General features: G+C 39.3%; 4 protein-coding genes across 4 annotated transcripts; 2 read left to right on the top strand and 2 right to left on the bottom strand.

The window, feature by feature from the left end:
• Positions 1-242: 242 nt before the first annotated feature.
• Positions 243-3,071, bottom strand: LOC116247293 (uncharacterized). Its single transcript, XM_031619383.2, has 5 exons — positions 2,659-3,071; positions 2,032-2,186; positions 1,784-1,850; positions 1,647-1,698; positions 243-753 (listed from the first exon to the last, which is right to left on the bottom strand). Exons 1-5 carry the CDS (start codon positions 2,999-3,001, stop codon positions 675-677), a joined length of 696 nt encoding a protein of 231 aa, XP_031475243.1. The 5' UTR covers positions 3,002-3,071; the 3' UTR covers positions 243-674.
• Positions 3,072-4,730: 1,659 nt separating this feature from the next.
• LOC116247291 (pentatricopeptide repeat-containing protein At1g71460, chloroplastic) lies at positions 4,731-7,102 on the bottom strand. Its single transcript, XM_031619381.2, has one exon. The coding sequence runs from the start codon at positions 6,849-6,851 to the stop codon at positions 4,917-4,919; it is 1,935 nt and encodes a 644-aa protein (XP_031475241.1). The 5' UTR covers positions 6,852-7,102; the 3' UTR covers positions 4,731-4,916.
• A 1,989-nt stretch (positions 7,103-9,091) lies between these two features.
• Positions 9,092-13,444, top strand: LOC116247209 (DET1- and DDB1-associated protein 1). The gene is made up of 4 exons (XM_031619234.2): positions 9,092-9,389; positions 12,211-12,271; positions 13,008-13,069; positions 13,147-13,444. Exons 1-4 carry the CDS (start codon positions 9,306-9,308, stop codon positions 13,243-13,245), a joined length of 306 nt encoding a protein of 101 aa, XP_031475094.1. The 5' UTR covers positions 9,092-9,305; the 3' UTR covers positions 13,246-13,444.
• A 2,969-nt stretch (positions 13,445-16,413) lies between these two features.
• On the top strand, positions 16,414-22,769 carry LOC116249096 (uncharacterized). The gene is made up of 8 exons (XM_031622226.2): positions 16,414-16,929; positions 18,037-18,149; positions 19,572-19,621; positions 20,664-20,897; positions 21,699-21,854; positions 21,950-22,045; positions 22,180-22,200; positions 22,288-22,769. Exons 1-8 carry the CDS (start codon positions 16,622-16,624, stop codon positions 22,453-22,455), a joined length of 1,146 nt encoding a protein of 381 aa, XP_031478086.1. The 5' UTR covers positions 16,414-16,621; the 3' UTR covers positions 22,456-22,769.
• Positions 22,770-25,044: the final 2,275 nt, after the last annotated feature.

Raw genomic sequence — 25,044 nt, 5'->3', positions numbered from 1 at the left:
TCTCTTCACTACTTCAAATTGTATACATGTGTATATATGTACAAAGACGTGCAAATGCGGCATGTTTTTCTTCTGTATATGGACACGTAAAAGAGCTTTGGCCTGATGAAATTTAGTACTCAGGCCATCATGAAAACGGCAAAACTAAAAAAATCTCAAGCACGATGACTTGAACAAAGGTTGCTATGCAACAAGCTGGTCTGCCTAACAAAAGAATGAACGACGATGACGAGAGGGAGAGATATCAGGAGGAAAGAAGAATTTGCTTTATCAAATGAAATATGTTTAGACCATCACCTAAGTAAATAAAATTAATACAACAGAAGGTTCACAAAAGATCACGATAATTACAAGGTTTAGCAGTCCAAAGAAGCAGATTCACCTACTATATATGTAGATGGCTTTACTCTATAGAAGCAAAATAGTCGTTGCACGCTAACATACTGCATCAGCCTTCAAGCATGGACTTTAAACGCATGGTGACGGTAGCAAGAATATAACTCAAAGAGACAAAATATATACAGTTTCTCCAAAATAAGCGTCCTGCCTTCAACTCACCTCAGCATCCGCATGACGGTGAGATATTTCTGAGAATAGAGACAGATAATGCAAACCTCAATGTAGAAGGCTCAACACTCGACAGTTTACCCACTTACTGGACACTATCCCGTTTTCTATTCACGTGGCAGACGACTGGGTCTAAATATTTGCTTCAGTAAAGCCATTTTGGGGACATTCCAATGTTCCACATGTCTGACATCCAAAGAAGTTGGTTCAGCAAAACTCAGTAAAGCACAATTAAGAACTCATGTAGTGAACTATGTTCAGAATCCAAAAACCCGCTTAGAATCCTAGTCAAGAGCACTAAGAGAGCTGCTCACACGAAAATACACAAACACAAACTTTTAAAGCATGATGAAATTTAATATGTGATTTGGTGGAAAAAATATATAGCATATAGAGTTCAAATTTACCTGAGTTGTCTCCAACAAAGAAAACCAAATAAACTATAAAAATGAGATAATGAAAATCAGTTAAACTAATTACAAATATATACACCTTCGAATATTCTTGCGAAATGGACATTTTTTCTCTTGCAATGTCAGACTTATTGGAAAAATTTCCTTTCAACATAGGGATGGTCTTCAGCTTTCCAAGAACAAAATGGAGACGCTACTGTCAAACATAAGGGAATCTCAAACTCCAGCACTTCTAAATTCCAGGTCAGTAGAATTTGATCTGTAAACAAAGCGACAACATGCAGTTTTCTTGTCTACTTCAACCCAGAAAAAGGAGCTGAAGAAATATGCTCCCAGAACATACTGAAAAACTCTGAAGCACTGTATCACAAAAAACAAGAAATTATTTTTATGGAAAAAGAAAGGCTTGATGAAGAACTTTTTTGCAAATGAGATAAGGGCCTCATCAAAGAATTTGACTCTTGGTGTTACCCGAAGATAATAAAAAGCCTTCACTCGAATCATACCATTTGAGAATGCTGTTACTTGTTCACTTCGTAAGGACATTAATTTCGACAGATGAATATCGAAATTGAATTTTATGGGCCAAATTTGAAACATTATAATAAACAACTAATAACCTTGCATGATTTACATAGGGAAATAAAGTTATAGTGCAAATAGTACCTGCAAACTTTTCCTGACTGACCATCGAAGTAATACTCTGTATATCCAGTAGCTGCGAATTATAACTCTTCTGTCAGTGAATATCCTCAATCCACAAGATCCCAACATCTGATGCAACCGACAACAAAAGATCTTACCAGAAAGGATAGGCCTCCATGGAAATGACATCACACAGATAAATCGCCAGTGCCCAACTCCTTTATCCTGCACAAAAATGATAACAAAAATTGATGCAACCATGGATGAAGGTTCGAATGTTGGTGTGGATGTGGTGCCCTAAAAACCAGGGTCCAAGGATGTGGAATATATATATATATATATATATGCGAACCTACTTAGATACTTCATAAATAAATTACTAAGGACTTATAAGCAATTTTTCTACCTCTAGATCCTCCCATTTCATAAGATTCATATTGGATTTCTCCAGAAGCAGTCCAAAGTTTGAGCAGTTTCTCTTGAAACGCAGCAGTCCTTTGAATGAGCCAGCTGGATCAGCAAATTCACAATTTTCTTCATATGCACTGGTAGTCAAGTTTCCTGTAAGAGCGACGTGTTGAAGAAGTAAGAGATCAAAATCCTACCATGAAACCCAGATGCTGTTCCAAACTAAGATTCACGACAGTGTACACATCTATATGTACTAATCATGATGTCCTGCTTGAAAGTTTTTGCTCATTCATAAACCCGACCTTCATCAGATTAGTGTTGTTTAGATGTGAGTGTGAAAATGCAAGTTCCTTCCCGGTAGCAACTGCAATGAGCCAGCGCTCCATAAATTTCTTTGTGTGTCATCATGGAACAAGAATGTCCTTAGCTCAATAAAACCGAAAGATGGATTCTGTAATATCAGCTCAATCCGGCGTTCATAGCCAGTGAGAAATCGAATATATCACATATCAAGCAGCGAATAACTTATTCCAACCACTAAACGTGATTTTCTTCCCCAGTCAAAGAGAATGAGACAAATAGAACAATTAATCGATTTGAAAATGAAGCAACGCGAACGCACCCGTGACGAAGTACGAACGATTGAAATCCTCCTTGATCGCCTTCACTACTTCCTCCCGGGCAACGGCGCCCGCCTCGTCTCGGGTTAGCTCGGTCTGACGGATAATCTTCTCCGGAGCAGCCGGTCTGAAAACCGAAGCGGCTACACCGAGGAGCTCGGAGCCATACCAAGCGAGCTTCAGCAAGGCGTTGCTGCCAGAACCAGTCTCCTCGTCGCCGGGGATCCTGGGAGGCCGGCTTTCACAGCGGAACGAGGTGGTTCTGAGGCTGGTCTTCTTTTGGAGAGGAAGACGCCGGCGACCGTTCAAGTCGGAAATCGGTGGCAGCCGCGAGAGGGTAGCCATCGAAGAAGGGATTGGACTTTCGCGGCAGAGAAATTTTTAGATTTTTTGGCGCCATTCTAATAGAATTCCATTAAAGCCTCTTGTGCACGTTGCACGGGTTTTTTCTTTTCAATTTAACAACAATGAATATTTATTTTTAATTTATAAATAAAAAAGTTTTTTTTTTTTTTAAATGAGTGATCATCTTCGCGGACTGATTCATTGTATCGTTCAGTAACACTGTAACAGATATAAAATCAGCAGTGATATCTGATTTGAGATAATTGATAATCTTACATCTGCAGGTTTAAGATCAAATCTCATTTCATCTGACTTTGAGATTGTAACCATAAATTGAAGATCTCAAATCCTTTAATTCCCCTAGTGGTAAAATGTTTGTTTACATTGTGGCGTGAAATCCGAGGCCATCAAACACAACGTAAGAATCTCAAATTATATATCTTGAGTCCGGTCATTGTACCTCCATTGAACGGTTTTTGTTTATTTACCATGAATCTAACATCACTGCTGAGATCCCCTTTTTATTTACAGTAATTCTCACTCACTCATATGATCCAAAGCTAGAGTCGAAGCCCTCCTCCTTCCCACTACCCTTTAGATCCAGAGTTGCGTTAGTACCAAGAAGCGAGATCTTCACAGTTTACATGCTTCAACTTGCTCGTAAGACATTTCCCTCTTTGCAGTATAAGAAAGTAGTCCTTACAAGTCGAATGGAGATGCAAATTAGGTGCTGAGCAGGGACATCCGCTCGACTTTCACGTCCAAGATGAAACTTGTGGTTGGTAGCCAAACATCATTTTCCTGTTTAGAAAGATGCCATTATCAAAAATATGGAGATGAGCTACCATTTATGCAGTTGCGAAGAAGACTGGAGACTGGAGGGTCTGGTTCAACAAAATGGCCGAGTTAATTTAGTGTCCTGTTTGTAAAGATGTCATTATGAAATATGGAGATGGATGAACTGCTGTTGGTTGAAATTGGAAGACAGGCTCAGCAAAATGACAGAGTTACTTTACTGGAATGGATGCTGCAGTGTACTGAACCTCTCATTCGAAAGTCCATCTACGAAGAGAAGCTTCAGGAGGCAGAGAAGTTGCATAAATATTTTTATCTATCAAGGGTCTTCCCAGGGCTTTCTGATGCCTATCTCTGCGGGTTGAAGGTCGGTTGCAAATACTAGATCGGTTACAGAAGCCTGGTGAATACCTTGCCAAGATGCTGCTTGCATGAATACAGAGAGGAAATGAGGAATTTGTTCTTTCTTCTTACATTGTTTGACAACATTGGGATTTTTAGTTTTTACACCATCATTTGGAAAATTTGGCAGATGGACAAGGTTCTGAATAATGTGTGTCAATAACATCCGTAAGTTAACAATTGGACAGAAAATGACAGGAAGGAGCCGAACATATGCATTAAGGCTGCTTCACGGCCTCGAGCCAACAATTCGCAACCACTTCATTCAAATTGGAGTTGTTGAAGAGGTGCTTACAGAATGGCTTTTGGGTGCTTACAGAATGCCTTTTGTCATTAGAAATAGTTTAAGACAGTATATTTGTCAGGATTTATTTTAAGTCCTTATGTTACATCTTTCTCTGTGCTTGATGAATGCGCACCAAAATATTATTACAAGCAAAATGAGGAAAAAATAATTGGAGTTACAGGTCAATGCAGACAATTATAAGCATCCTCCTTACACATTTGGAGCAACTTTTTCTGTACTATAACATTAAAAAAATGGAGATATTATTCGACATTAAAATTAGTAAAAAATAATGTTACAACAAGACTATGATCTAATCAATGAAATAAAGCATATCAAGACAAATTCCTCTTATGGATATTCACACGGAGGAGCCTCAAACTTATACTGCAGTTTCCATTTGTCTGCAAAATTAGACTGTAGCCAAGCAGATCAACTCAAAGCCGATAGGGATTGCACAAATAATTCTTCTTTTTCTCGTAGACCACAGTTTCGACAGATTTCAATCAGCACAGCATAAGTAAAATGATTGGGACTAAAACCATCCTCTTTCATCTGTTCAAAGAGAGCAAAAGCTTCCATACTTAGGTTGTTCATTCCATACGCCTCTATAATAGTAGTCCATGTAATCAAACCCTTGGAAGCTATCGCATCAAAGACCTGTTTGGCTGTCTGGATGTGCCCGCACTTAGCGTACATTCTTACGATTTCTGCAGAAACAGATGGATTAGATTCAATTTTTTTCTTCAAGACCTGTGCGTGCAACTCCTTCCCCAACTTCAGGGCTCTTACTTCAGCACAAAGATTTAGACCTCGACAAACTGTAACTGAATCCGCTCTATGTTTAGAAAGCTGCATTGATCTAAACATATCGAGTGCATCATGCAGGCGATCATCTCTTGCAAGTGACTCCATCATGGCTGTCCAGGTGATGGCATTTCTCTTCTCCATCTTCTCAAACAAATTAAGTGAACTTCTTGTGACTCCACACTTGGAATACATAACTATAAGAGAAGTTGCTATAGAAACATTTGGAAGAATCCCTTTCTTCAGCGCGTAACAGTGGATTTCTTTCCCAGTTCTTAAGGCTTTTAGCTCGCTGCAAATGGGAATGATGGTTGCCACTGTCACCAAATCTGGCTTTACACCCTCTTGCAGCATCCAGATGACAGACTTCAAGGCCCTGTCCAGCATCCCATTATGGGCATACCCAGAAATGAGAGCGGTCCACGTGACCACATTCCTCTGTCGGAATGCGTAGAACACTCTCCTACCCAACACCAAATCATCACATTTGCAATACATATCCACCAGGGAAGCATGAATAAATATATGCTTGAAGTAGCCAGTCTTGATCAGAAAGCAATGGATCTCCTTACCATGCATGATCAGACCCATATCCCCACAAACTGGAATTATGGACGTGAGAATAACTGAATTGGGCACATGACCATGGTTCAACATCTCTCGGAAAGAATCAATTGCCTCCCTCCGCAATCCATTATGTGCAAATCCTGCAATTGCTGCACCCCACAGAACAATATCTCGTTCGCGCATTTCATCGAATAGTTGACGGGCGAGGTAGACCTTGCCGCATTTAAAGTACATATCCATCAAGACGGTCTGAATTATGGAATCCGAGAACAACCCAGTTTTCACCAGGTGAGCATGTATCATCTTGCCATGCCGAAGGGCCGAAGAACCCGCAATTCTCTTCAACAAGCACGAGAAAGTATATACATTCGGCTCGACTCCCGCCTCTCGCATATGCGAGAAAATCCCCAGCACGTCTTTGCTATGACCTCCATTGATGACGGAACCCCTGAGCAGATTATTCCAAGGAAAGACGCTGCGCGTCTGCAATTTGGAGAAGACCAACTTGGAGTCTTCCATGCTACCGCAAGCAGCATACATGCTGACCAATTTGGAGCAGAGGAACTCATTCTCTTCGAGACCATTGATGCGAATATGGACGTGCACCTGTTTGCCTTCCTTCAGGCACTTGGCTTTGGTGCAGAAGATCAGGAGAGCAGCAAAGGCGGCGATACTCACCGGAGTTCCACGCTTCTCGGCGTAATCTAACACCGCCAAGGCCTTTCCGAGATTGCCCTGTTTACAGAAACGACGAATCTGTCTGGAAATCCCGGTGGGGTTCTTGGTGTTAAGCTGGCGGGACAGACGACGGCTCCCCACAAACCCGTCGCTCCCATTCTCTGACTGGTAACGAGGTGTCTCCTGGGTGATAGCTAGGCTGGTCGAAGCGTTGGTTTGCACTCTGGCGCAGAAAGATAATCTGTAAGAAGGAGGGCGAAACGAATGGGAGGTGATTGGCTGAGCTGGGAGTGAGAGTAGATTGACTGCATCCATGGAATCAATGTACTTTCAGTAACTACCCTCATCTGGATGGAAGAAGATATGGTGAACTGAACTAGAGGCAACAGGAAATGGATGCTGAACCTCAACCACGGAAATCATCAATTGATTCTGCAATAGGAGAGAAATCAATGGCACAAGAAACCATACCAACGACGGGCCAGGGAAGAGAGAGAGAGAGTTGGGCCTTGGTTTGGGATAGAAACTCAGAGGACATGGCGTCTCCACTTCAAATGACCAGCCGATTATCCATCTTCTTCGGAGAAGATAGATTGTACTTATTATAAAAAACTATTAAAATTACAATTGTACATATTATTTAAAAATTATTAAAATTACAAAAAACTTCTTATTTTGCATCATATCAACTGCATAACAATGTTGAAATACGCAATGCCTGGATAATATAGTTTGGTAAATTGCCCACGACATTTTTTTAAACATTTAACTCCTATAAGGTAGGTATGACATTCTAAATAAAATATGAAGAGAAATAGAAATTAAACTTGAGATTTTGTTACATATATAAAGAGAAATGCAATTCTTTTGGGAATATCATGCAACGCTTTTGATGATCTTTACAAGGACTCACTTGATTGTCGTTGGTGGAAGTTAAATAGACTTTGGTCTCATAATTCATATTCATAGATACCTAACATGCATTATTGGCATGCATTTAATATATGAAATCTCTCTCTGTCTCATAGAAATGAGGCGGTCTCAGTTGAACGCATTGCTTTCTCTATTTTGTATGATATCTTTTCCATAATTTATGGGAAAATACTGGTTCCTTCAACTTCATACAAGAATTAAAAGCTGATTTGTAGATGTAATATCACAAAAATCAAACCAACCATCTATTATAAAGTGTTTCATGAATCTACCTTTATCTTTGGGGCAGAAACATAAAACAATATATGGAACAGTCACCCAAACAATAACTTCAATGTTTTTTTATTTTCATATTATCATCTTCAATTAATATTTGCTCTGCTATGAGCGCCCTTTGATTATGGGAATCTGTAAATGAGTGCCCTTTCAAAAAAATTTCTGGTTCCGCCACTGCTCCATGGTTCTTACGAAACATGAACTATTTAAACTGTCAACTTTGCGCATACTTGCATATCGAATTACAGATGGTATCTAAAAAACAATTAATAACATAAAAAAAAATATTTTATTAATGAATTTAAGAAGTGTTTTGATATTTTAGAATTTTGATTCAAGAATGAAAATTCAAGAATCATAATTCCTCCTCAAACTGAAATCGGATCAAAATGAAATTCCAGGTTTGGGTTTTTTAATTCTAAAAACAAAATACCTTGTTTGTTTAATCATTTTAATGCCTTAAAAATTGAGCATATTCTGGGTATAACAAACGCCCCTTTACAGATTGCTAGCGGAGTTACTTGTGTGGTTTCTAGAGTTTCTATGATAAAGAAGTCATTGCACTTAAAAGTCAGGGACTTTGTCTTTTACAGTGTACTTTGATAGCTTTAATTGGAACCTTTTTTTTATGTTTGAGCCACAGAGGAAACTGACATTGAAGTTTAGATTTATAAAGAAACGATAATTTGAGATCCTCAATAACCTCATGTCACCTTGGACCTCAGATTTGAGACAAAGAAATACCTCTTAGTCACAAGAATTCAAAAAGATGGGTTAATATTTTCAATATTATTTTATAAACCCATTTTGGATATATGTCAAATAAGGGCTAGCTTGAGATCAAAGTCTGCTATCTTATGATTTATGAAATTTTATATCTTTGGTGTCACCGATAAAGTTTGTGTGTTGTTTTATAGAAGAAGCAAACTTATAGCTGTTTTCCTAACTGAAGTTGCAGAAGATTGAACTTAATTTTGATGGTTATCAGCACTTGAAGAAGTCATTTTCAACTATGCAGAGAATTTTTTACCTTTGACCCTCATAAGAAAATGCTTTCCTCAGTTATAAGTATTAACGAATAACTAATACTATAAGTGTTTAAAGTGAACTTCTAACAAAAAACTTCACTCACATTTGCTAGTGTTTAAAGTTAATGAAAGTTCACTTTAACTTTTTTGACATTTTTTTTTTGTAAATATATGTTTTTGAATTACAAGCCAAACATAATTTTTGAAAAAAAAAAACGTTTTCTCTTAAAAAATTAATAATTAAATTATTTTTGAAAAACATGGTAAAAGAAGGTTGCTAGAATTTAAAAGACCGGAAAATGTACAGCCACGCGCCATCTCTGTCTGTGCTAATGGTTGCATAAAGGCCCTGAAATGGCAGCCAGTTTCTGGATTCCTCTGTGGGCAATTAGGGCTTTTTCCTTTCGGTCCCCTTTTCTTCTTCTGCTCTCACTAACTGTAGACCTGCTCATCTTCATGGAGGAAAGGACGACCATCATCTTCTAGAAGCGATATCTGCCGCGAAAGGCTGGTCCTCCGAACCTCCACTCTGATGGAGTCTGTTTGGGGAAACTGGCCTTCCTACGATCCCCATAATTTCAGCCAATTGAAGCCGTCCGACCCCGCCCACCCTTCGGTGAGCCATTCTTCCATTCTTCTTATGAATTACGTTCCCTTGGACCCTTTTTTTATCGACCGGAAGTTCTCTATGCCGGCTTTCGGTGACTCAATTGAGCTAATCTGCCAGCTGCCCATTTTGGCTTTCGTATAGGAATTTGCAATTTACGTGTCCTTAGGTGAATTTCAGGATTTATCATTTTTCTTATTTCATGGGCAATCAAGTTTCTGATCTGCAATGGTTGTAATGAGATTAGTTGCTTCTCGTATGTTTTCGCTATTGGTCTTCAGATTAATTGGCAATTTGATATCATCGGCCGCTTGGTATATGTCTGATCCTGCTTCTGTGCATTTGCTTATCCCCATAATCAAAAACCTTCTAACTGAAGTATCTGATGTGTTGTATTAGAAGTTTTGCGGGAGACGAAATGGAACAGTTAGTCATGCTACAGAATTTAGTCGAACTAATTTTCTTTGCGTCTGATTTATCCGGTTCCTGATATGGTTGAATAAGTGAGTAAACAGGTGCCAAGTTTCGTGGAGGCAATGTTGATTGGCGTTATCCCAGGATAGCATGTCATCGTTTTCAGTTTAAACGCAGGAGATCATTGTTGTGGTTAGCATTCTGCAAGAGGTTATTGTCTTGTTATAGTTGTTCTTTGACATATGTTGTCGAAAAATATTCCTGTTAGGAAAGAATACTATCTTATTCAAAGAGGGTAAGAAATCTCCTCATGTGGATGTCAGAATAGCAACTGTAACGTGAATGATGGGTTTATTCACAGAGGCATCGTCGTTGAAAAAGATGACCAACAATTGAGATCCACATGGTCCCCAGCTCCACCGTGATTCTTAGGAAACAGAGTCTCACTTTTTTCTTGGTAGTCTTTGTATCAATCGTTAGTATCCATGATGATGGCCTTTAGGTTACTTCAAACACGATCTCGAGAAAATTGCAGGAGAAAATGTTGCAGTTCCGGGTATTTCTCTCAGTGAACAAATTTTGTGGCTAGATTGCTGATTAACCTTGTATATTCCATCAAATTTTAGTGTGTTTTAGAATGATATTGATTTTGTTCCTGTACTGTGGTCTGTGACTCTCTATCTAGTTCAAGGGAGCATATATCACAAAATTCCTAATGTATCCCACATGGATGGAACTGCTTACTCGAGGATCCAACAATTGCATTGGAGTTTCAAAACATCACATGTACTGGAGAGGTTGTGACGTATAAAAAACAAAATGGAGAGATCACATGAACTAGTCCCCAGGCTTGTTTTGGGCTGTTTTTTCAGTATGCATTTGGTTTTGAGAAGTTTAGATTGCCTTAAGCGTACATATTTGTATCCTAATAATGAAGTAAGAAAAATCTAAGAAAGATGGAAGGGGAGTTGATATAGTGTTTCTACAGATACTTTTACAGTTTCATTGTGACCATTTTCTTTTCATAAGCTTCAAGGGCAAGGTCAGCCTTACATTTTTTTCTCTAGAAAAGACATTACTGAAAGAAACATCACCACTGTGTTGCCACGTCATAGATAAAAATTGGCTATTCCTTAGCTTCATAAATGTGCTACTTGGTGAAGGTATTCTTAGAGGATCTTGCTTTGATCATCTGAAATAGTAGAAAACCTTGAGATCACATGTTTTCAGTTGCATCTAGTATCTATTTCTAGATCAAGTGCTTAGAGGTACTTGTTCCTCATGCAATGATAATCTCTGTTGTCATCTTCCCTTTTGTGAAGCTCCATGTGACTATTATGTCCTTTACATGGAAAAAGCAAAATTCTAGATTCCGTGGTTGAGGTAAACGTGCAGGAATGGAAATGAATGGTTGCTTGATCCTGTTTATGCCCCAAAGGTTCCTTTTATACTTGTAGCAGATACTTGAGCCACATTTTGGTTATTGTAGACACACTTGCATATGTGCATGCTGCACATGCTTACACACCTAAGTGAGATAGAAACACACATTTTTCTTGTAGATGCATATGCACATGCAAGCACACACATACACTGGAGGAAATGGTTTTTCACTTTTTCCATTAAGCTCAACTGTTTATTTTGAAATAAAATCTCTATCTGAAGTGACACCTATTTGAAGAAATTTCAACAAAATTGTGTCCTCCTTTACATGCTGTTGGATACTCAACTTTTGTCATAGGTCCAGCTCAGTAGGACTCCAAGATCGAATGTTAGAATACAATGTAGGATGTATTGAGTGCTTCTTTCATGATATAATGCATTTCAACGTATTTAATAGTCATAGATTAATGAAGCATTTACTCTGAATTGGACAAATCAAACTCAAAGGTCCCTTCATGGGATATACTGTGGTATACTTGGTCCTTTAGACTACATTTGTGATTAGATTCCTTTTCCTGGTAGGCTTCCTTTTTTCGTAATTATTGGCCTTTTTTTATACAATTGGGATTCTTTCTGGTTTCATGTCTAAGAACCAGAATTAGCATGTCTTGATCAAAATCTCACTCAATATTGGCCCAACATTAGTGGGCCAGGTTTTTTAATCAAAACTGCTTTTACAAGTGAATTCTTCATAATGATGATTATTATTCTATGCATCAGATAAGTCCAATTTAGAGGTTAGCTTGCTAATTTTCTATTGGCTTTGCTTCTCTATGTTATTATATAAATGTCTAGTGGAGGTTTTGTTTTCATCCAATTGTTTGATGTGGCATTTGAACTTGATGCAGCATCATCAAGATTGAAAATTGTCTTTGTTAGCTTGTCTTGTTCTGTTTGGTTAGAGGATTCTCTTTCTTGATGTTTCAAGTTCAAATAAGGGATCTTCATGTATGTTTTATTATTTGATTTTCAGAAACTCGTTGCTGCCACATACCATCCCACTCACAATAGGACAACACCTCCAGACAACCAAGGTGATAATTTGGTCTAAACCACCCTTTTAGGATATTTATAGTGTGCTTATTTGCCAAGATATGTATTCTTATACTTGTAGTTTCTGAGAATCCAATGCATTCTAGATTTCTTTTGTCAACATGCGTCACTCATTTTTTTGCATGATATTGTTATTTGCTTCCTCTATTTGGCTCTGTGATAAGCCTTCTATCTTATCTTCTTCATTTACTTTAGTGTGGATGCTAATTGTTTTTTGTGGAGATACAAAATATTTAACTTGTATACTTGAACTATCGTTTTCCCCTCTTCCTATGAAATCATGTTCTAGAAACGCTTTTGAAGATGTCTTGGTCTTCTTCTGCCTTTTGCTTGACTAGAGTCGAAACTTCCTATCATTATCCCCATCTATTCAAGGTTAAAGAAAAGGTATGCGTTTATAACTTTTCCTGTAATGTTGTATACCTTATACATAGTATGGGAGGTCTTGACTGGTGGATACCAAGGGTCTGTCAGGCTGGCATTTGGCAGCTCAAAAATCAACAGCTGCTACTCAGCATTCCTTGTGCTACATTCAACTTAAGAAAAAAAACTGCACAAAAAGCTGGTTGTGTTTTGTACTGGATATTTGATGTTCGGTCGGAGGACAATTTGAATCATTATCACAAATGATCTTTTTCATTTAGTATAGGAAATTTCAAGTAACATATAATAATTCAAATTCATCTTGCAAATACTAATCCAGCAATTCTCCTTCAGTGATAACAACTGAAGCTACAAATATTCTTTTGAGACAATTTTACCAGCGGGCTGAAGAGAAGGTCAGGGTTTATTTTCTTGGACAAATATGAAATTGCTGGCACGCCAAATGTTGATTTTGCTTGCATTTGCATTGCAGCTGAGACCGAAACGACCGGCGTCAGAAATTTTGGTACCAGAGCACGGAAGCAAGCAGCTCAAAGGCTGTCAATCTGATGGTACCCCAACCCTTGAGTAGGCAGTTAAATTTTTTGCTATGATGTCATATCCTGTTCGCAACCACAGGTTTGATGACTGTCTCTCACATGGGTTATGCTTGTAATGCTTTGTAATATGCTTTCATGTTTCTCAATTGCCCTATTGCATAAAAGAGGTTGAACTCAAGTGAGATATGTTAATACACATCTTTTACAGCTAGCATCAATTTGCATGCTTAAGGATCTACCTTTTCCATGCCAATCCCTAACTATAGGCAATTAACAAATGCACCCGTCTCTAATTGCAGTTGACAAATTCATTTGACATTTTCACTTTATTTTTCTTAGTTTAAAAGCAAAGACGATCCAACAATGCATCAAACTACTACTGCTTGAAAGATTAGTTTTAAATTAGAAGCCTCTGGCAAGGAGATTTTTTTGTATTTATTCAGTGACTCAAGATTATGAACACCCCATCGGATCTGTCAAGAACGAGCTGACGACTACATGGGTGAGGAGACGCACCTTGTGATATGAAGAACAGTGTGTTTTGGGAGCACATGTTTCAAGGACGCTATGTTTTTGTTCTGGGAAGCATTATGATTATGTGCAGCATTTGGTTATTAGATTTAAAAACAATATTCAAACAAAAACATGGTGTTCTTGAAGTATATGTTCTGGAAAAGAATTCCAAAAACACAACGTTCTTGAAACAACCTCTTAAACTAAGGACTCCACGTTACCTCAAGACCACTTTTTCAATGTACTTTTCAGCGGATAAGGAGCCATATAGATGGTGACTTTTATTTGACTGCACCACTGTAATTTTGGCATACCAATGAAGAGGTAGGTCTCCGCCTGCCTAGCTTAAACTAAAAGAAAGAAAAATCCCAACAGCCCCCTTTCCATTTTCATTCTCACTTTAAAGAAATGCAAGGAGAGGAAAGACAGGTGACACACTAGCCAGATCTAATGGACTTTTTCTTTCCTAAAAAGTCTATGAAACACGGGTGCTGCTGGCGCACTAGCGTGTCGCTGTCAACTCGGCCCGACACGGATTCGGAAATCACATGGCATGGACACGTTAATCCGCCGCACCCGTACCTTTGACCGTGTGGGGCTTGCAATTGCATCCGTCCGTACTCTGGACACGGTCAAGGCAGACCATGCATGCTACTCACCCTCAAATTTTTCTCTTTTCCCTCCACCTTTGTCCCCTTCTCCTCTTTCCGCCTGTTTCCCCCCCTTGTCCCCTTCCCTCTTCTTTGCCCCTTGCTTCTTGTCCACCTGTTCGCCTTTGCACTATAGCTTCCCTCCCCTCACCAGACGCAGACCATCTTCTTCGCCGGCAGCATCACCAAACACAGATCCTCTCCGGTGATTCCTTTCAATTAGGATGATATTGCTGAACTAAATCAACGACAACACATTTGTAGGATGAAATAGAACTTCGCATCTATTTATTTTGTTAAATTTTAGAACAATTTATTCAATTTTGATATCAAACTTGTCTTCAATTGATGAATCGTGATTGAAATGGTGAATGATACAATTTTAGTTTGTTTAAAATCTTCATGAATGTATTTTTGTCATATTAGTTTATATATATATATACGGCCAACCGCACCTACATACCCATGATTACTTGTGATTTTGAATTTTCCTCGCTTGCACCCATGTGACTGACATAGCTAAAAAGCTATTTTCTTAATTCGGAGAAGGCTTTTGCTGCCTTGGCAAGGACTAATACTTTCTGTTGAAGACATGGCCTATTCAAATCGAATCAATGCAACAATGAATCCAATGCTCCTCCAAATGTATGAGGATGTCGGAAATCAGTCGATGAATGTGTCTCCAGTCACATTCTTGTTACCAATTGCCCTGTAATGGTGGGATACTGTCTTTATTTTTCTGTTTTGTAGTTTCATTTATTTTTCCTTTCAAGATATAATAATAAAAATCTTTACCATTTAAAAACAATTCTCATCCAGATTGGACTTAGTAGAGCAAGTGAATCGTTTTGCTATTGGATTCGATTCTACTGAGAACAATGAACTTCAACAACAAATAGCTCCCATTAAGATCCCTGAGGGGGTTTGTCCTAATGGACGGAATGAGGGCTGGTAGGCGGCGAGTCTCTATTTCAAGTTCTCGAGACGTCAATTTCTTGTGTTATAAAAATGGAATGCCAATATGCGACTTAAGCATAAAAAGGGGGTACCTATCTCAAGGCACGAAAAGCAGGCTCGTACCCTGAAAGAGGGGGGGAAGATGGGGGTTGCGGCCCTCTTCTTGGGTGGCAAGATGAATACTCATTTGCTCACTCAACATGTGCAAGTTGAGACATCCTTTCAGGTGGATCCACATATAAACCAGACTTGCTACTACCAAAGTTAAACATGTAATGCTCTTCTCAATGGCAAATTCATATGTTGGTGCCCTCCTTACTAAACTCGTAGGGTCTACTACTACTACTACCTTTCACCACTTGACTACTTGAGCAAGAATGCATGTTAAGGTTCAAAAATGATGAAAGTGCCCTTTTAGTGTAAAAGAGACCGGTCTTTGAAAGAGAAGTTTCATTCTCTGTTGAAGCACTCAATTACCTTCCTCTTTCTTTCTTTTTCCTTTTTTTTTTTTAAGATCTTTAAGGTCTTTAAGAAAAATAGATTCAATTATCTAGGCCCTCAAGCAAGCCAAAATCTTGGAGACATGAAAGTATAGTGCAGAAGGAGATTTTTCCTAAGTAATTATTAAAAAACAAAAAACTCATAAATTCTGATTCCTTTCATTTAATTGCATAAATTATGGATAAGACCAGCAAACAAAAAATAAAAGAAATCTAAACCCAAGCATGCTTTCGTTCAGTCTTCAGGACTTAGGGTTCTTAAGGTTCAATAATAATGAACCCCAGCTTCCAAGTCCTTAAAGGCACGTTTGCTTGAATGTACGCTGCGTTCAGACGAATGTTGTTCCCGGTGTTCTGTCTCGTTTTGATGGAACACAGCAGGACAAATACTTTACACCGAGGGCAGTGGGGCGCGCAATGAAACGAGGCCACAAGCAGCAACGGTGGAAAAAAGGTGTTCCTGTCCCGCTTGTTCTAGGAACCCCAGTCAAACACGCTGTGATACAGACATGGTGTTGAATAATGGAGAGCAAGAATTCTCCCCCGACTCTGAGCAGCGTCCAGGACCCCAGGTTTTCCCAGCCCTCTCTCACGCCCACCAGTTTTCGTGAGAAACCAGCGTGCTGCGTTTGATGGGAATATCTCGGCAGCAAATCCCTCCACGCGTTCGCCTGTGATAAGGCATTGCTTGGTTGTGGATTCCAAGCAGATAAGATTTCCAACCTCCCCGCCACTATAAACAAGGAAAACGAGCGAGAGGGACCTGAATTTTTGGAGGCTGTCAAACAATGGCACTAGTTCAACCCACGACCGCCATCAGCAGCAAGAGTGACCTGGGATCGTTCCCCATGGCGGCTCGGCACAGATGGGGAGCAACAGGAGCCACGAGGAGGAGGAATGCGATGAGGGATTCTTCTTCTTCTTCCTTAAAGGTGGTGGGGATGGTGTCTTCGGGCCGGCGGCTGCACGAAGAAGGGCCGCTGGAGAGGCCGAGTTGGGCAGGGGAGACGCCACTCTCCCGCCTCGTCGGCGCGATCATCGCCTTCAAGCCTTTCTACTCTCTCCTCAAGTTCGGCGCCAGGCAGGTCTTCATCAGGTAACACCAAATAATGCTATGCCCCTGAACCCAACTCGGCTTGGTGCAGGTTTCTGCCTTCTCTGCGACCAAGCTGATCTGAAATATTGATTGGCAGCGGGAATTCTTTTCCATGGTGGAGCTGAGATCACTTATATGCGCTCTCCATTGCCTGACTCTTTGGTTACCTTACATTTGAAGGCTTTTGGTGTTATGGACGATGAAAAGCGCATTATGGTTTCACAAAAGCCTTTTTGATGTCTGAACAAAATTGTTAGGCCATTTGCATTGAAAATGGAGTTTGATGATGCAAATTTTTGGGAGCGCAGTTGTTGTCAAACTTGCAGATGGAGGTAGGAATCCCCAAAGCCATATTCCAGCACCATCCTCAACAGGTGGACATTAGCATCCTTCATAATTTTCCAACAAGAAACTGACATGGTCATCAAGCTCCTTTGTTTGCATGGTGAAAGCCACCTAAACTGAAAATTCGAAGAAGCCTTCAAAGAGCTTGTGATGGGTTTGGTAATCCCCAAAACCATATTTCAGCACTCAAGCTCTCCTTTCTGCTTGGTGAAGATCAAAGGAAGCTTTCAACATCTTTTGGGGTTTCGCATCTCAAAATTTAAAGTTCAAGTATATTCTTTGCCAATAGAGACATAAACCATATCTGCAGCTAAATGCCACAATTCCGAACAGAACCTTAATGATCGATTCCGCTTTGCTTTTCTCGCCACATGGCTTCCTCGAATGCTATCAACTGTTCTAGTTGTAATGTAAAATTTTTCAAACATTCGATTAGGTAATTTCTTGCTTGGGCTTAAAAATTTTATTGGGTATGTTACTTCGAGTGTAAATTTTTTGGCACCTTACAGTATACCAACAAACACTGATACAACTTTTCAGCCCCTACAATTACTATGGCGTAAAATTTGAAAAAGGTTCAGTGTTGGAGCGGTCCGACTATTTATTTTCTTTTGATTGCAGTTGCAGTACAGTGTGGAAAAAGTATACCCACCAGTTCTTTCCCGCTACCAATTTCCTCTCTGACAATTTCATTTCTTGACGACCATTTAACTCAAAATTCGCATTGTTTCTCATTTTAGCTGTCTTCCAATCTTTGAACAGTACAGCGGAGAAGAAGAACATCCCGTGGACTAAGATGACGCAAGAAATCCTATCGTCCCAAGTCTACAAAGAGAAGGAGATCATCGAGAACACCTCACTGCAATACCCTGATTGTAAGTCCTCCCCTCTCTTTTTCTTCTTTTTCTTGTGTATATATATGAACATATATATATATATACACACACACACACACACACATTGCCTTATGATATACATTTATTAAAATCAAAGATGAGCCACTTTAAAGATTTGTTTTTGGAAAAAAAACCAAAATGTACGTGTTTACTTTGTAAGAGTTGATGCCTTGATTAATTTTTATATTGCACTTAATAGACAGATATTTAAAGGGGGAGCTCGTATGATCTATTTAACGGTTTTGTTAGTGGAGAGGGTGTGACCGTAGATAAAATCTTCGAATCAAGATGCCATGGTTGTGTCACGTGTAACATAGTTTAAGAAGCGGACAAGTCATATAAAATCGCGGTTTGTGTTGGTGCTTTTGACCTTTTTCTCACCTGTTTATGTGGACTTAATTTTTTTCCAAAAGGACAGTTTCATTTTCAGGCCTATGTTTTGCCGTAATTTCATAAAAGAGACCAACTTTTGTGATTTTTTTTAAAGAACTGACTTTTCACTAAAACTGCCGAAATGTGGGCTCATATTGACTTTTCGTTAACCAGAAAAGTGAAAAACGTTAGTTAAAATTTAAAAGATAACCTTGAAAAGAAACAACTGCAACTAATGTTTTCCTTCTTTTTTTAATTAACAGGAATTCAGCCCTTGTTAGGAAAGGTACAAAAGACATTCCGTTTCTTAGAATTGTCGGGCAAATGGTAGACCCGAAGTGGAAAACCTTTCCAAAAAAGGATTTTTTTTAGAAAACACGCTAAAAAGAATTGATGATAAAAAACAGTGAAGTTTTGAATCTGGGGCTAGCTTTTGTTATAATTTAAGGAAAGGACCACTTTCTATAAATTTATTAATTTTTAATGCGGCCATTATTTTTATAAAAACTGCCAAGTAAGGGTTTAAAGTAAACTCACATTAACTTGTTTGATAAAACCATAAAGGGTAATTATGAAGAGAAAAAATTGCAGAAGAGGTTTTGCATTTCTTAGGTTAATGTCTTTAGACTATTCTTTGACAGTTCTAATAAAAAATATAGTTATTACTAAGGAAATCGTTTAAATTTATTTTTTAAATTAGAAGTAAAAGGCAAGCCTGAAAACGAAAATTTTCCCTAACAGAAATCGAATTGTAAATCATCAATGAAAAAATGATTCTGTCAATTGGCCCCAGTTATATTAATTAACTTAAGGTGTGGTAAATGTGATAAAAGAACTCACGAAGAACTTCTCAAAAACACACTTAAAACTTGAAAAGAGTAAGCGATAGTAAAAAAAAGCACGCTTAATTTTTTATATTGTTAACATACTTAAAAACAGAATATGGATTCTTCTTCGTGTGGAATTCCGCACAAATCAAAGCAAGAGAACGTGCAAAAATTTGACATTGTTTATTTCATTTGTGAACAGATTATCTGAATCCTTTCCATGCATATGATGAAGGCAATCTTTCTTGGCTGGTACGAATCTTTAACTTCTTTCTCATACAGATTTTTTCAAATGAGTTTGAACTATGGTTCTGCCTCTTACTAGAACAAGAAGGTTAATGGGACTTGACAGTCAGGTGGGTAAACATCTAAGACCACTAAAACTGGAGGCCTTAAGCAATTGATTCAACTAACCATGAATGCACCAGTCGAGGAATAAACAGGTCAAGCTGTTTTTTGGAAGAAATAAATAAATAAGAAGCCATATATAATTATATCAAGTGAAGCAATCTTAGTCAAACCCTGACCACAACGGATTATTAATTTGAAATTTCTGTGTTTTTTCTATTGTAGAAAAGTGTGGATCTTAACTGAAAGAGGAACCAGAGTCATGGTTGGTGTGAAGCTCTGTTCATTAATTGGTTCCTACAGGTTTAAACTGGATACTTATTTTGACATTTTCATTCACACTGACTCTATTAATCTGCCAAGGTTCAAGAAACCCACTTTCCTTTTCTAAAGTTTGCTTCCAATCTGCTTCCTGCTTCAGAACCATTACCAATCTTAAAATTATAAATGTATGCGTGTGTACGTGTATGTGTTTAAGGAATGAGTTCAACCAATCTCATTTTGGAACTGGTTTTTTCACCTCCAAATTTTCTTCTCATTCTCTCACTTTTCCTTTTCACAACCATCCTCCTCCTGCTCAGATCAAGTAACATCAAGGACGGAAAGGAACTGAGAAACGAGTCTCATTTTTATTCATCTTCCTTTTATGTACTTCTTTACTTCTGCTTCGCATATTCATTTTCTTTACTTGGTTCTTATGCATAATTATAAATTGCTGACGGAGGAAATTTATGAGTCGAATAGAGATTGATGGTCTCAACAGACCAAATGGACTTTAGTAGCTTTAAAAGAGAGGACATCAAAAACTGAGTTATGAGTTATTTATTGCAACCGTGGTTATCGGAAGCTGCTTACTCGTGGCTTTCATGTAGTAGGCATGCCTTCTCCAACTGCAACACAAATATGTCTAATTCTTGTTGACCTTTCTTTTTTGGACTAAGATCAGGCGGCAGCAGAGGCTGAACCAGCAACAATGTCGATGGCAAGCAGGGCTATCCCATATGCAAAATCAATAGATGAAGCTAATGCTGAAATGAGAGGAGGCTGGCTTCGAGCCATTGATGATCATCGTGCCAAATACTCACCAGGTCTGCAAGTTAAGGACATCCTGGATATAGGCTGCTCTGTTGGAGTTAGCACCGCCTTTCTGGCAGACAAGTTCCCAAGTGCCAAAGTCACAGTTGAGTATTTCTCTATTATCTTTCTTTTTTCTCGTCTATTACACAAAAAAAGTTGCTACTAGGGATTTGTTTCAGTTTCTTTGTGCCGATGATTGCATCCCCATTCTTTCTCTGTACATAATATTCTTTTGCAATAAAAAATGGGAGGTTTCCTCCCCGAGCCGTTCATTGTCACAAAAAAATGCATAAGTGGGGAGACTTTGTTGCTCCACTGGTGGAGTAAAACTCTGAGGCTAGTACCCCCACTTTCGAGGCCTATTCCTGCCATGCTTCGACTTGCAGAGAGGATGGATGCCCATGGAGATTGAACCGTGAAGTTTTTGGCCATCCAGGTCCTTCGGCCAGATCCCATCCAAGCCTCACTAATCTGAGCGGATAGATGTGGTTGGATCATCCAAATCTACGTACCTGAAAAATTTCACAAATGCCTAACATATAAACCAGATTCTACAAGATAGTCATTTGGTTGATTTTAAAGGTTTCATAACATTGGACGCAGATCAGGTTTCAGCGTTTTTTTGTCATCTGAACCATAGATGTTTCCTTTCTCTTGAGAACTATCTTTGGTCACGAATTTTTTAAAAAAACCCTGATTCTTCTGGGTATCGTATTATCTGTTATTCTGTTCACTTAAAAACCATATCGGGGCATGAAAATAATCAGTGTTTAACACTTTTTCTCTATTAAATTAGTTGAAAAGTCATATAGACATGGCTAAATTGATTAAAAACATGCAAAATTGGAAAAGGTGCCTACAACATGCCGTAGCCTTTGACTGTGCCACAGTTTTGGTGATACAGGGGCTTGATTTGTCTCCTTACTTCCTCGCCGTGGCGAGTTACAAGGAGAAGCAGAGACCCGCAAGAAAGAGTGGGATGATAAGGTGGATTCATGCAAAGGGTGAAGATACTGGCTTGCCTTCTGCCTCTTTCGACATCGTCAACTTTGCTTACGTGGTATGCTTCACTACTCAACAGAACATATAACTAACAGAAAGTTGCATTCAATTCTCATTGTGAATCTGTGATGCATCAATCTTAATGAATTACAGATGCATGAATGCCCACAACGTGCAACGATTGCCTTGTTTAAGGAGGCTTTTCGTCTTCTTCGTCCGGGTGGCACCATTGTTATTACAGATAATTCGGTCTCTCTCTCTCTCTCTCTCTCTCTCTCTCTCTCTCATGCATGCACGCAAAAAAACACATACATATACACATTAAGCTATGACATATTTCCAATTGCATGAATCTGACATCTGTTTTTCTTGTTTTTGTACAGCCAAAATCAAAGGTGCTTCAGGTAAAACTCACATATTTTTCCCCCATAAACATGCAACCGGAATGCTTGTCAACTACATGCTTACTCTGTCCGTAACTGTTCAACCAGAATCTCTCTCCTGTCCTATTCACACTCATGAAGAGCACGGAGCCATTTCTAGATGAATACTACACCTTGGATCTCGATGAAACGCTGAGAAGTGTAGGCTTCACGAACGTCCAATCAAGGCTAACTGACCCACGACACAGGACAGTCACAGGAACTGTTCCTCTTTGATCCGTAAAATGCAGCTGCAACCCATCAGAGCTTGATCAACTTGAATTCTTCCCTCCGTTCAGAGAAGGGGCAGGTGCTTCATTTGTCATATGGAGAAACTATTGGTTCAGATGCTACCTACTCTTGAACTTCCCCTTCTTTTTTTGCCTTTTCTTCTCCATCATCATCAGAGTGCATTTTGTATCCATATTTGCGTTCACTCTTGTATATTTGAGTTATTGGTCATCTAGGAAAAGAAAGAGAAACTATTGTTGTTTTTAGTAACTTTAGTAAATTATATTTAAACGGTAGCCGATCAAGCTACCTGTGAGGCACATTGTCGGCATCACTCATACATGAAAGTTCATGAGAAATGATAGGGCAGCTGCTACTTCAAGGCTGCTCAACCTCGTTGTGATATGGGCCACCAAACCATTGGCTTCAATTTGCTCATCACTGCTTCAAATGGGCATAGTGAAGGAAAAGCTTGCTCCTGAGACACCAAATGACTTACAGCACTGTCTTCTTTCATTGTTTCATTAACTGATCATGCTGGAGGACAGCCAGAGTTCACAACAGGCTCTGCTATTTCAGTGCGATCTGGTGGAGTTATATTACTACAAAAAAAAATCCACAGAAGAACACCCTTTGGGAGCAGTGCTGGGATAGGGCCAGTTCAGCCAGTTGAGTGGTGAAACACCAACGCATCGTTACCAACGTAATAAGCAAGATCAATTGTTATTGACCAGGCAAGATGAGCAAACACGAATGGCTGCAGCGATCTTATGGTAGAGGAAACTATAGCCAAATGGTATCCTTTCCAAATCGACCACCCACATATTGGGTTCTCAACAGATTTCAAAGAGAGGAAGCATTTGGGTTGTGCATTAGGCAAAGCTAACACAGGCTAAAAACAAGCGCATTACTTCCACCATTGATTACTAGTACCATTTTAGCAAGAACATGCCTTTTATCTTGCTTAAAGAAGAAAACGTTTAAAAAGAGAAGAAAATGTGAACTAATTTAATTGCAGGATATTCTTCCATGAGGCTGCTTCGAAAAGATGGACCATGTTCCGTGGCTAGAGCACCTGCAGAAAAGTTCGGACCAAATTTTCTCTGCTATTTTCTGTGTCATCTGGTGGGACTTTAATGCTACAAGCCTACAAAGGTCTTCCAGAAAAGGACACTCTCTGGGAGCACTAGGAGCGGTCGGAAAGGGCGCAGCCTCAACCAATTGAATGGTGAAACACCAATACACTGCTAACCAACTTGATCTGATAGTATAAGCAAGATCAATTACTAACTAGGCGAGATGAGAATATATCTAGCATCATTCGATAAGCAACTTTACCATGATTTTTCGAGACGGATTCTAAAACAGAAACCAGAAAACAAACAGTAAAAACCAGAAATTCCGTGGCCAAAGTACAAAATAATTTCATCGGCTTTTTGTACTGCATTATAAGCATAACATAATAGTATTTTTACGTGCAACAAACGAGCAATTCCACTTGACTTCATCAGTGTATCAAGTGGGGAAAAAAAAAAGGTAAAGAAAATTGGCAGTAAAAAGAGAAGGACCCATGGCTGTTTCTGATCATACTTCCATCATCAGTTTGACCGGCTCTTGTACGACTAAAAGCATCAACATCCACGGGAGTAAGTTACTAAGTACTTCAGCATGTAACTCCATCGTCTAGAGTAACATAATAGTAACTTACTCTAGCCAAGGCATGTAACTCCATCGTCTAGAGTAAGTTACTAAGTACTTCAGCATTAGAAAAGTGATTCCACCAAGTTCAGCGTATGAATGACCACAAGGAGATAGCCTAAAACACCTAGCAGGCAACCACTCAAGCATTCAGACCATGGCCAGTAGCTTCACTACGAAAAAGAAGCGTCAGCTTCTCCAAACAAAGCGAACGCGATTTGGAAAATTTTACAGAAGATGGGCATCAACCCAAGCAGGGGCATGTGCAGGAAGAAACCAACAGCGGAGGAGTTGCTAATGATCTCCAGCAGGAAGATCCCCTTGTTGCTGTAGAAAGTGTTATTGATGAGGCTGAGCAGCTGGTTGATCTCCGCCTGGAACGCGTAGGTCTTCACCTCAGGCAGCGGCATGGCTACTCCCCACCACCGCCGCCACCGCCAAGTTTAAACAAAAGAACAAAGAGATGCAGGTTATCTCAGAGAGAAAAAGATGGTTGCAATATAAGCGGGTCCCAGGGGGTCGCCATTTTATGTGGGCAATTTAAGGAGAGGAAGCGGCGAGGCAGGTAGCAGGGAAGGCAGAGCGCGTTCGAGAGCGTGGCCTGCTCCAGCGACTTACACCACGTCCTGCCATGCAACTTCAGTACCGTCCGAGTCATGGCCCAAACGGCTCGAAGTCCAGCTGAAAGTTGTAGAACAGGACATGACAGAGCAGCCTGATAGTAAATGGCTGTGCTCGGCTTAACAAGTATTGGTGACCCAATCGACTGAACTGAGAAAAACTGCTGATATTACTGAAATCGGTTGCTGAATTGAAAAGATACATTCAGGATCCGCTGATTAAGTACAGTTTTAATACTACATAAAATATAAAAACAAATGGTTCGTTTATTTCAAG

This window comes from Nymphaea colorata, chromosome 2 (genome assembly GCF_008831285.2).
Source record: "Nymphaea colorata isolate Beijing-Zhang1983 chromosome 2, ASM883128v2, whole genome shotgun sequence".
NCBI classification, from domain to species: Eukaryota; Viridiplantae; Streptophyta; class Magnoliopsida; order Nymphaeales; family Nymphaeaceae; genus Nymphaea; species Nymphaea colorata.
Note: the sequence above shows the minus strand (reverse complement) of the source record. Positions and strands in the feature narration are given on the sequence as shown.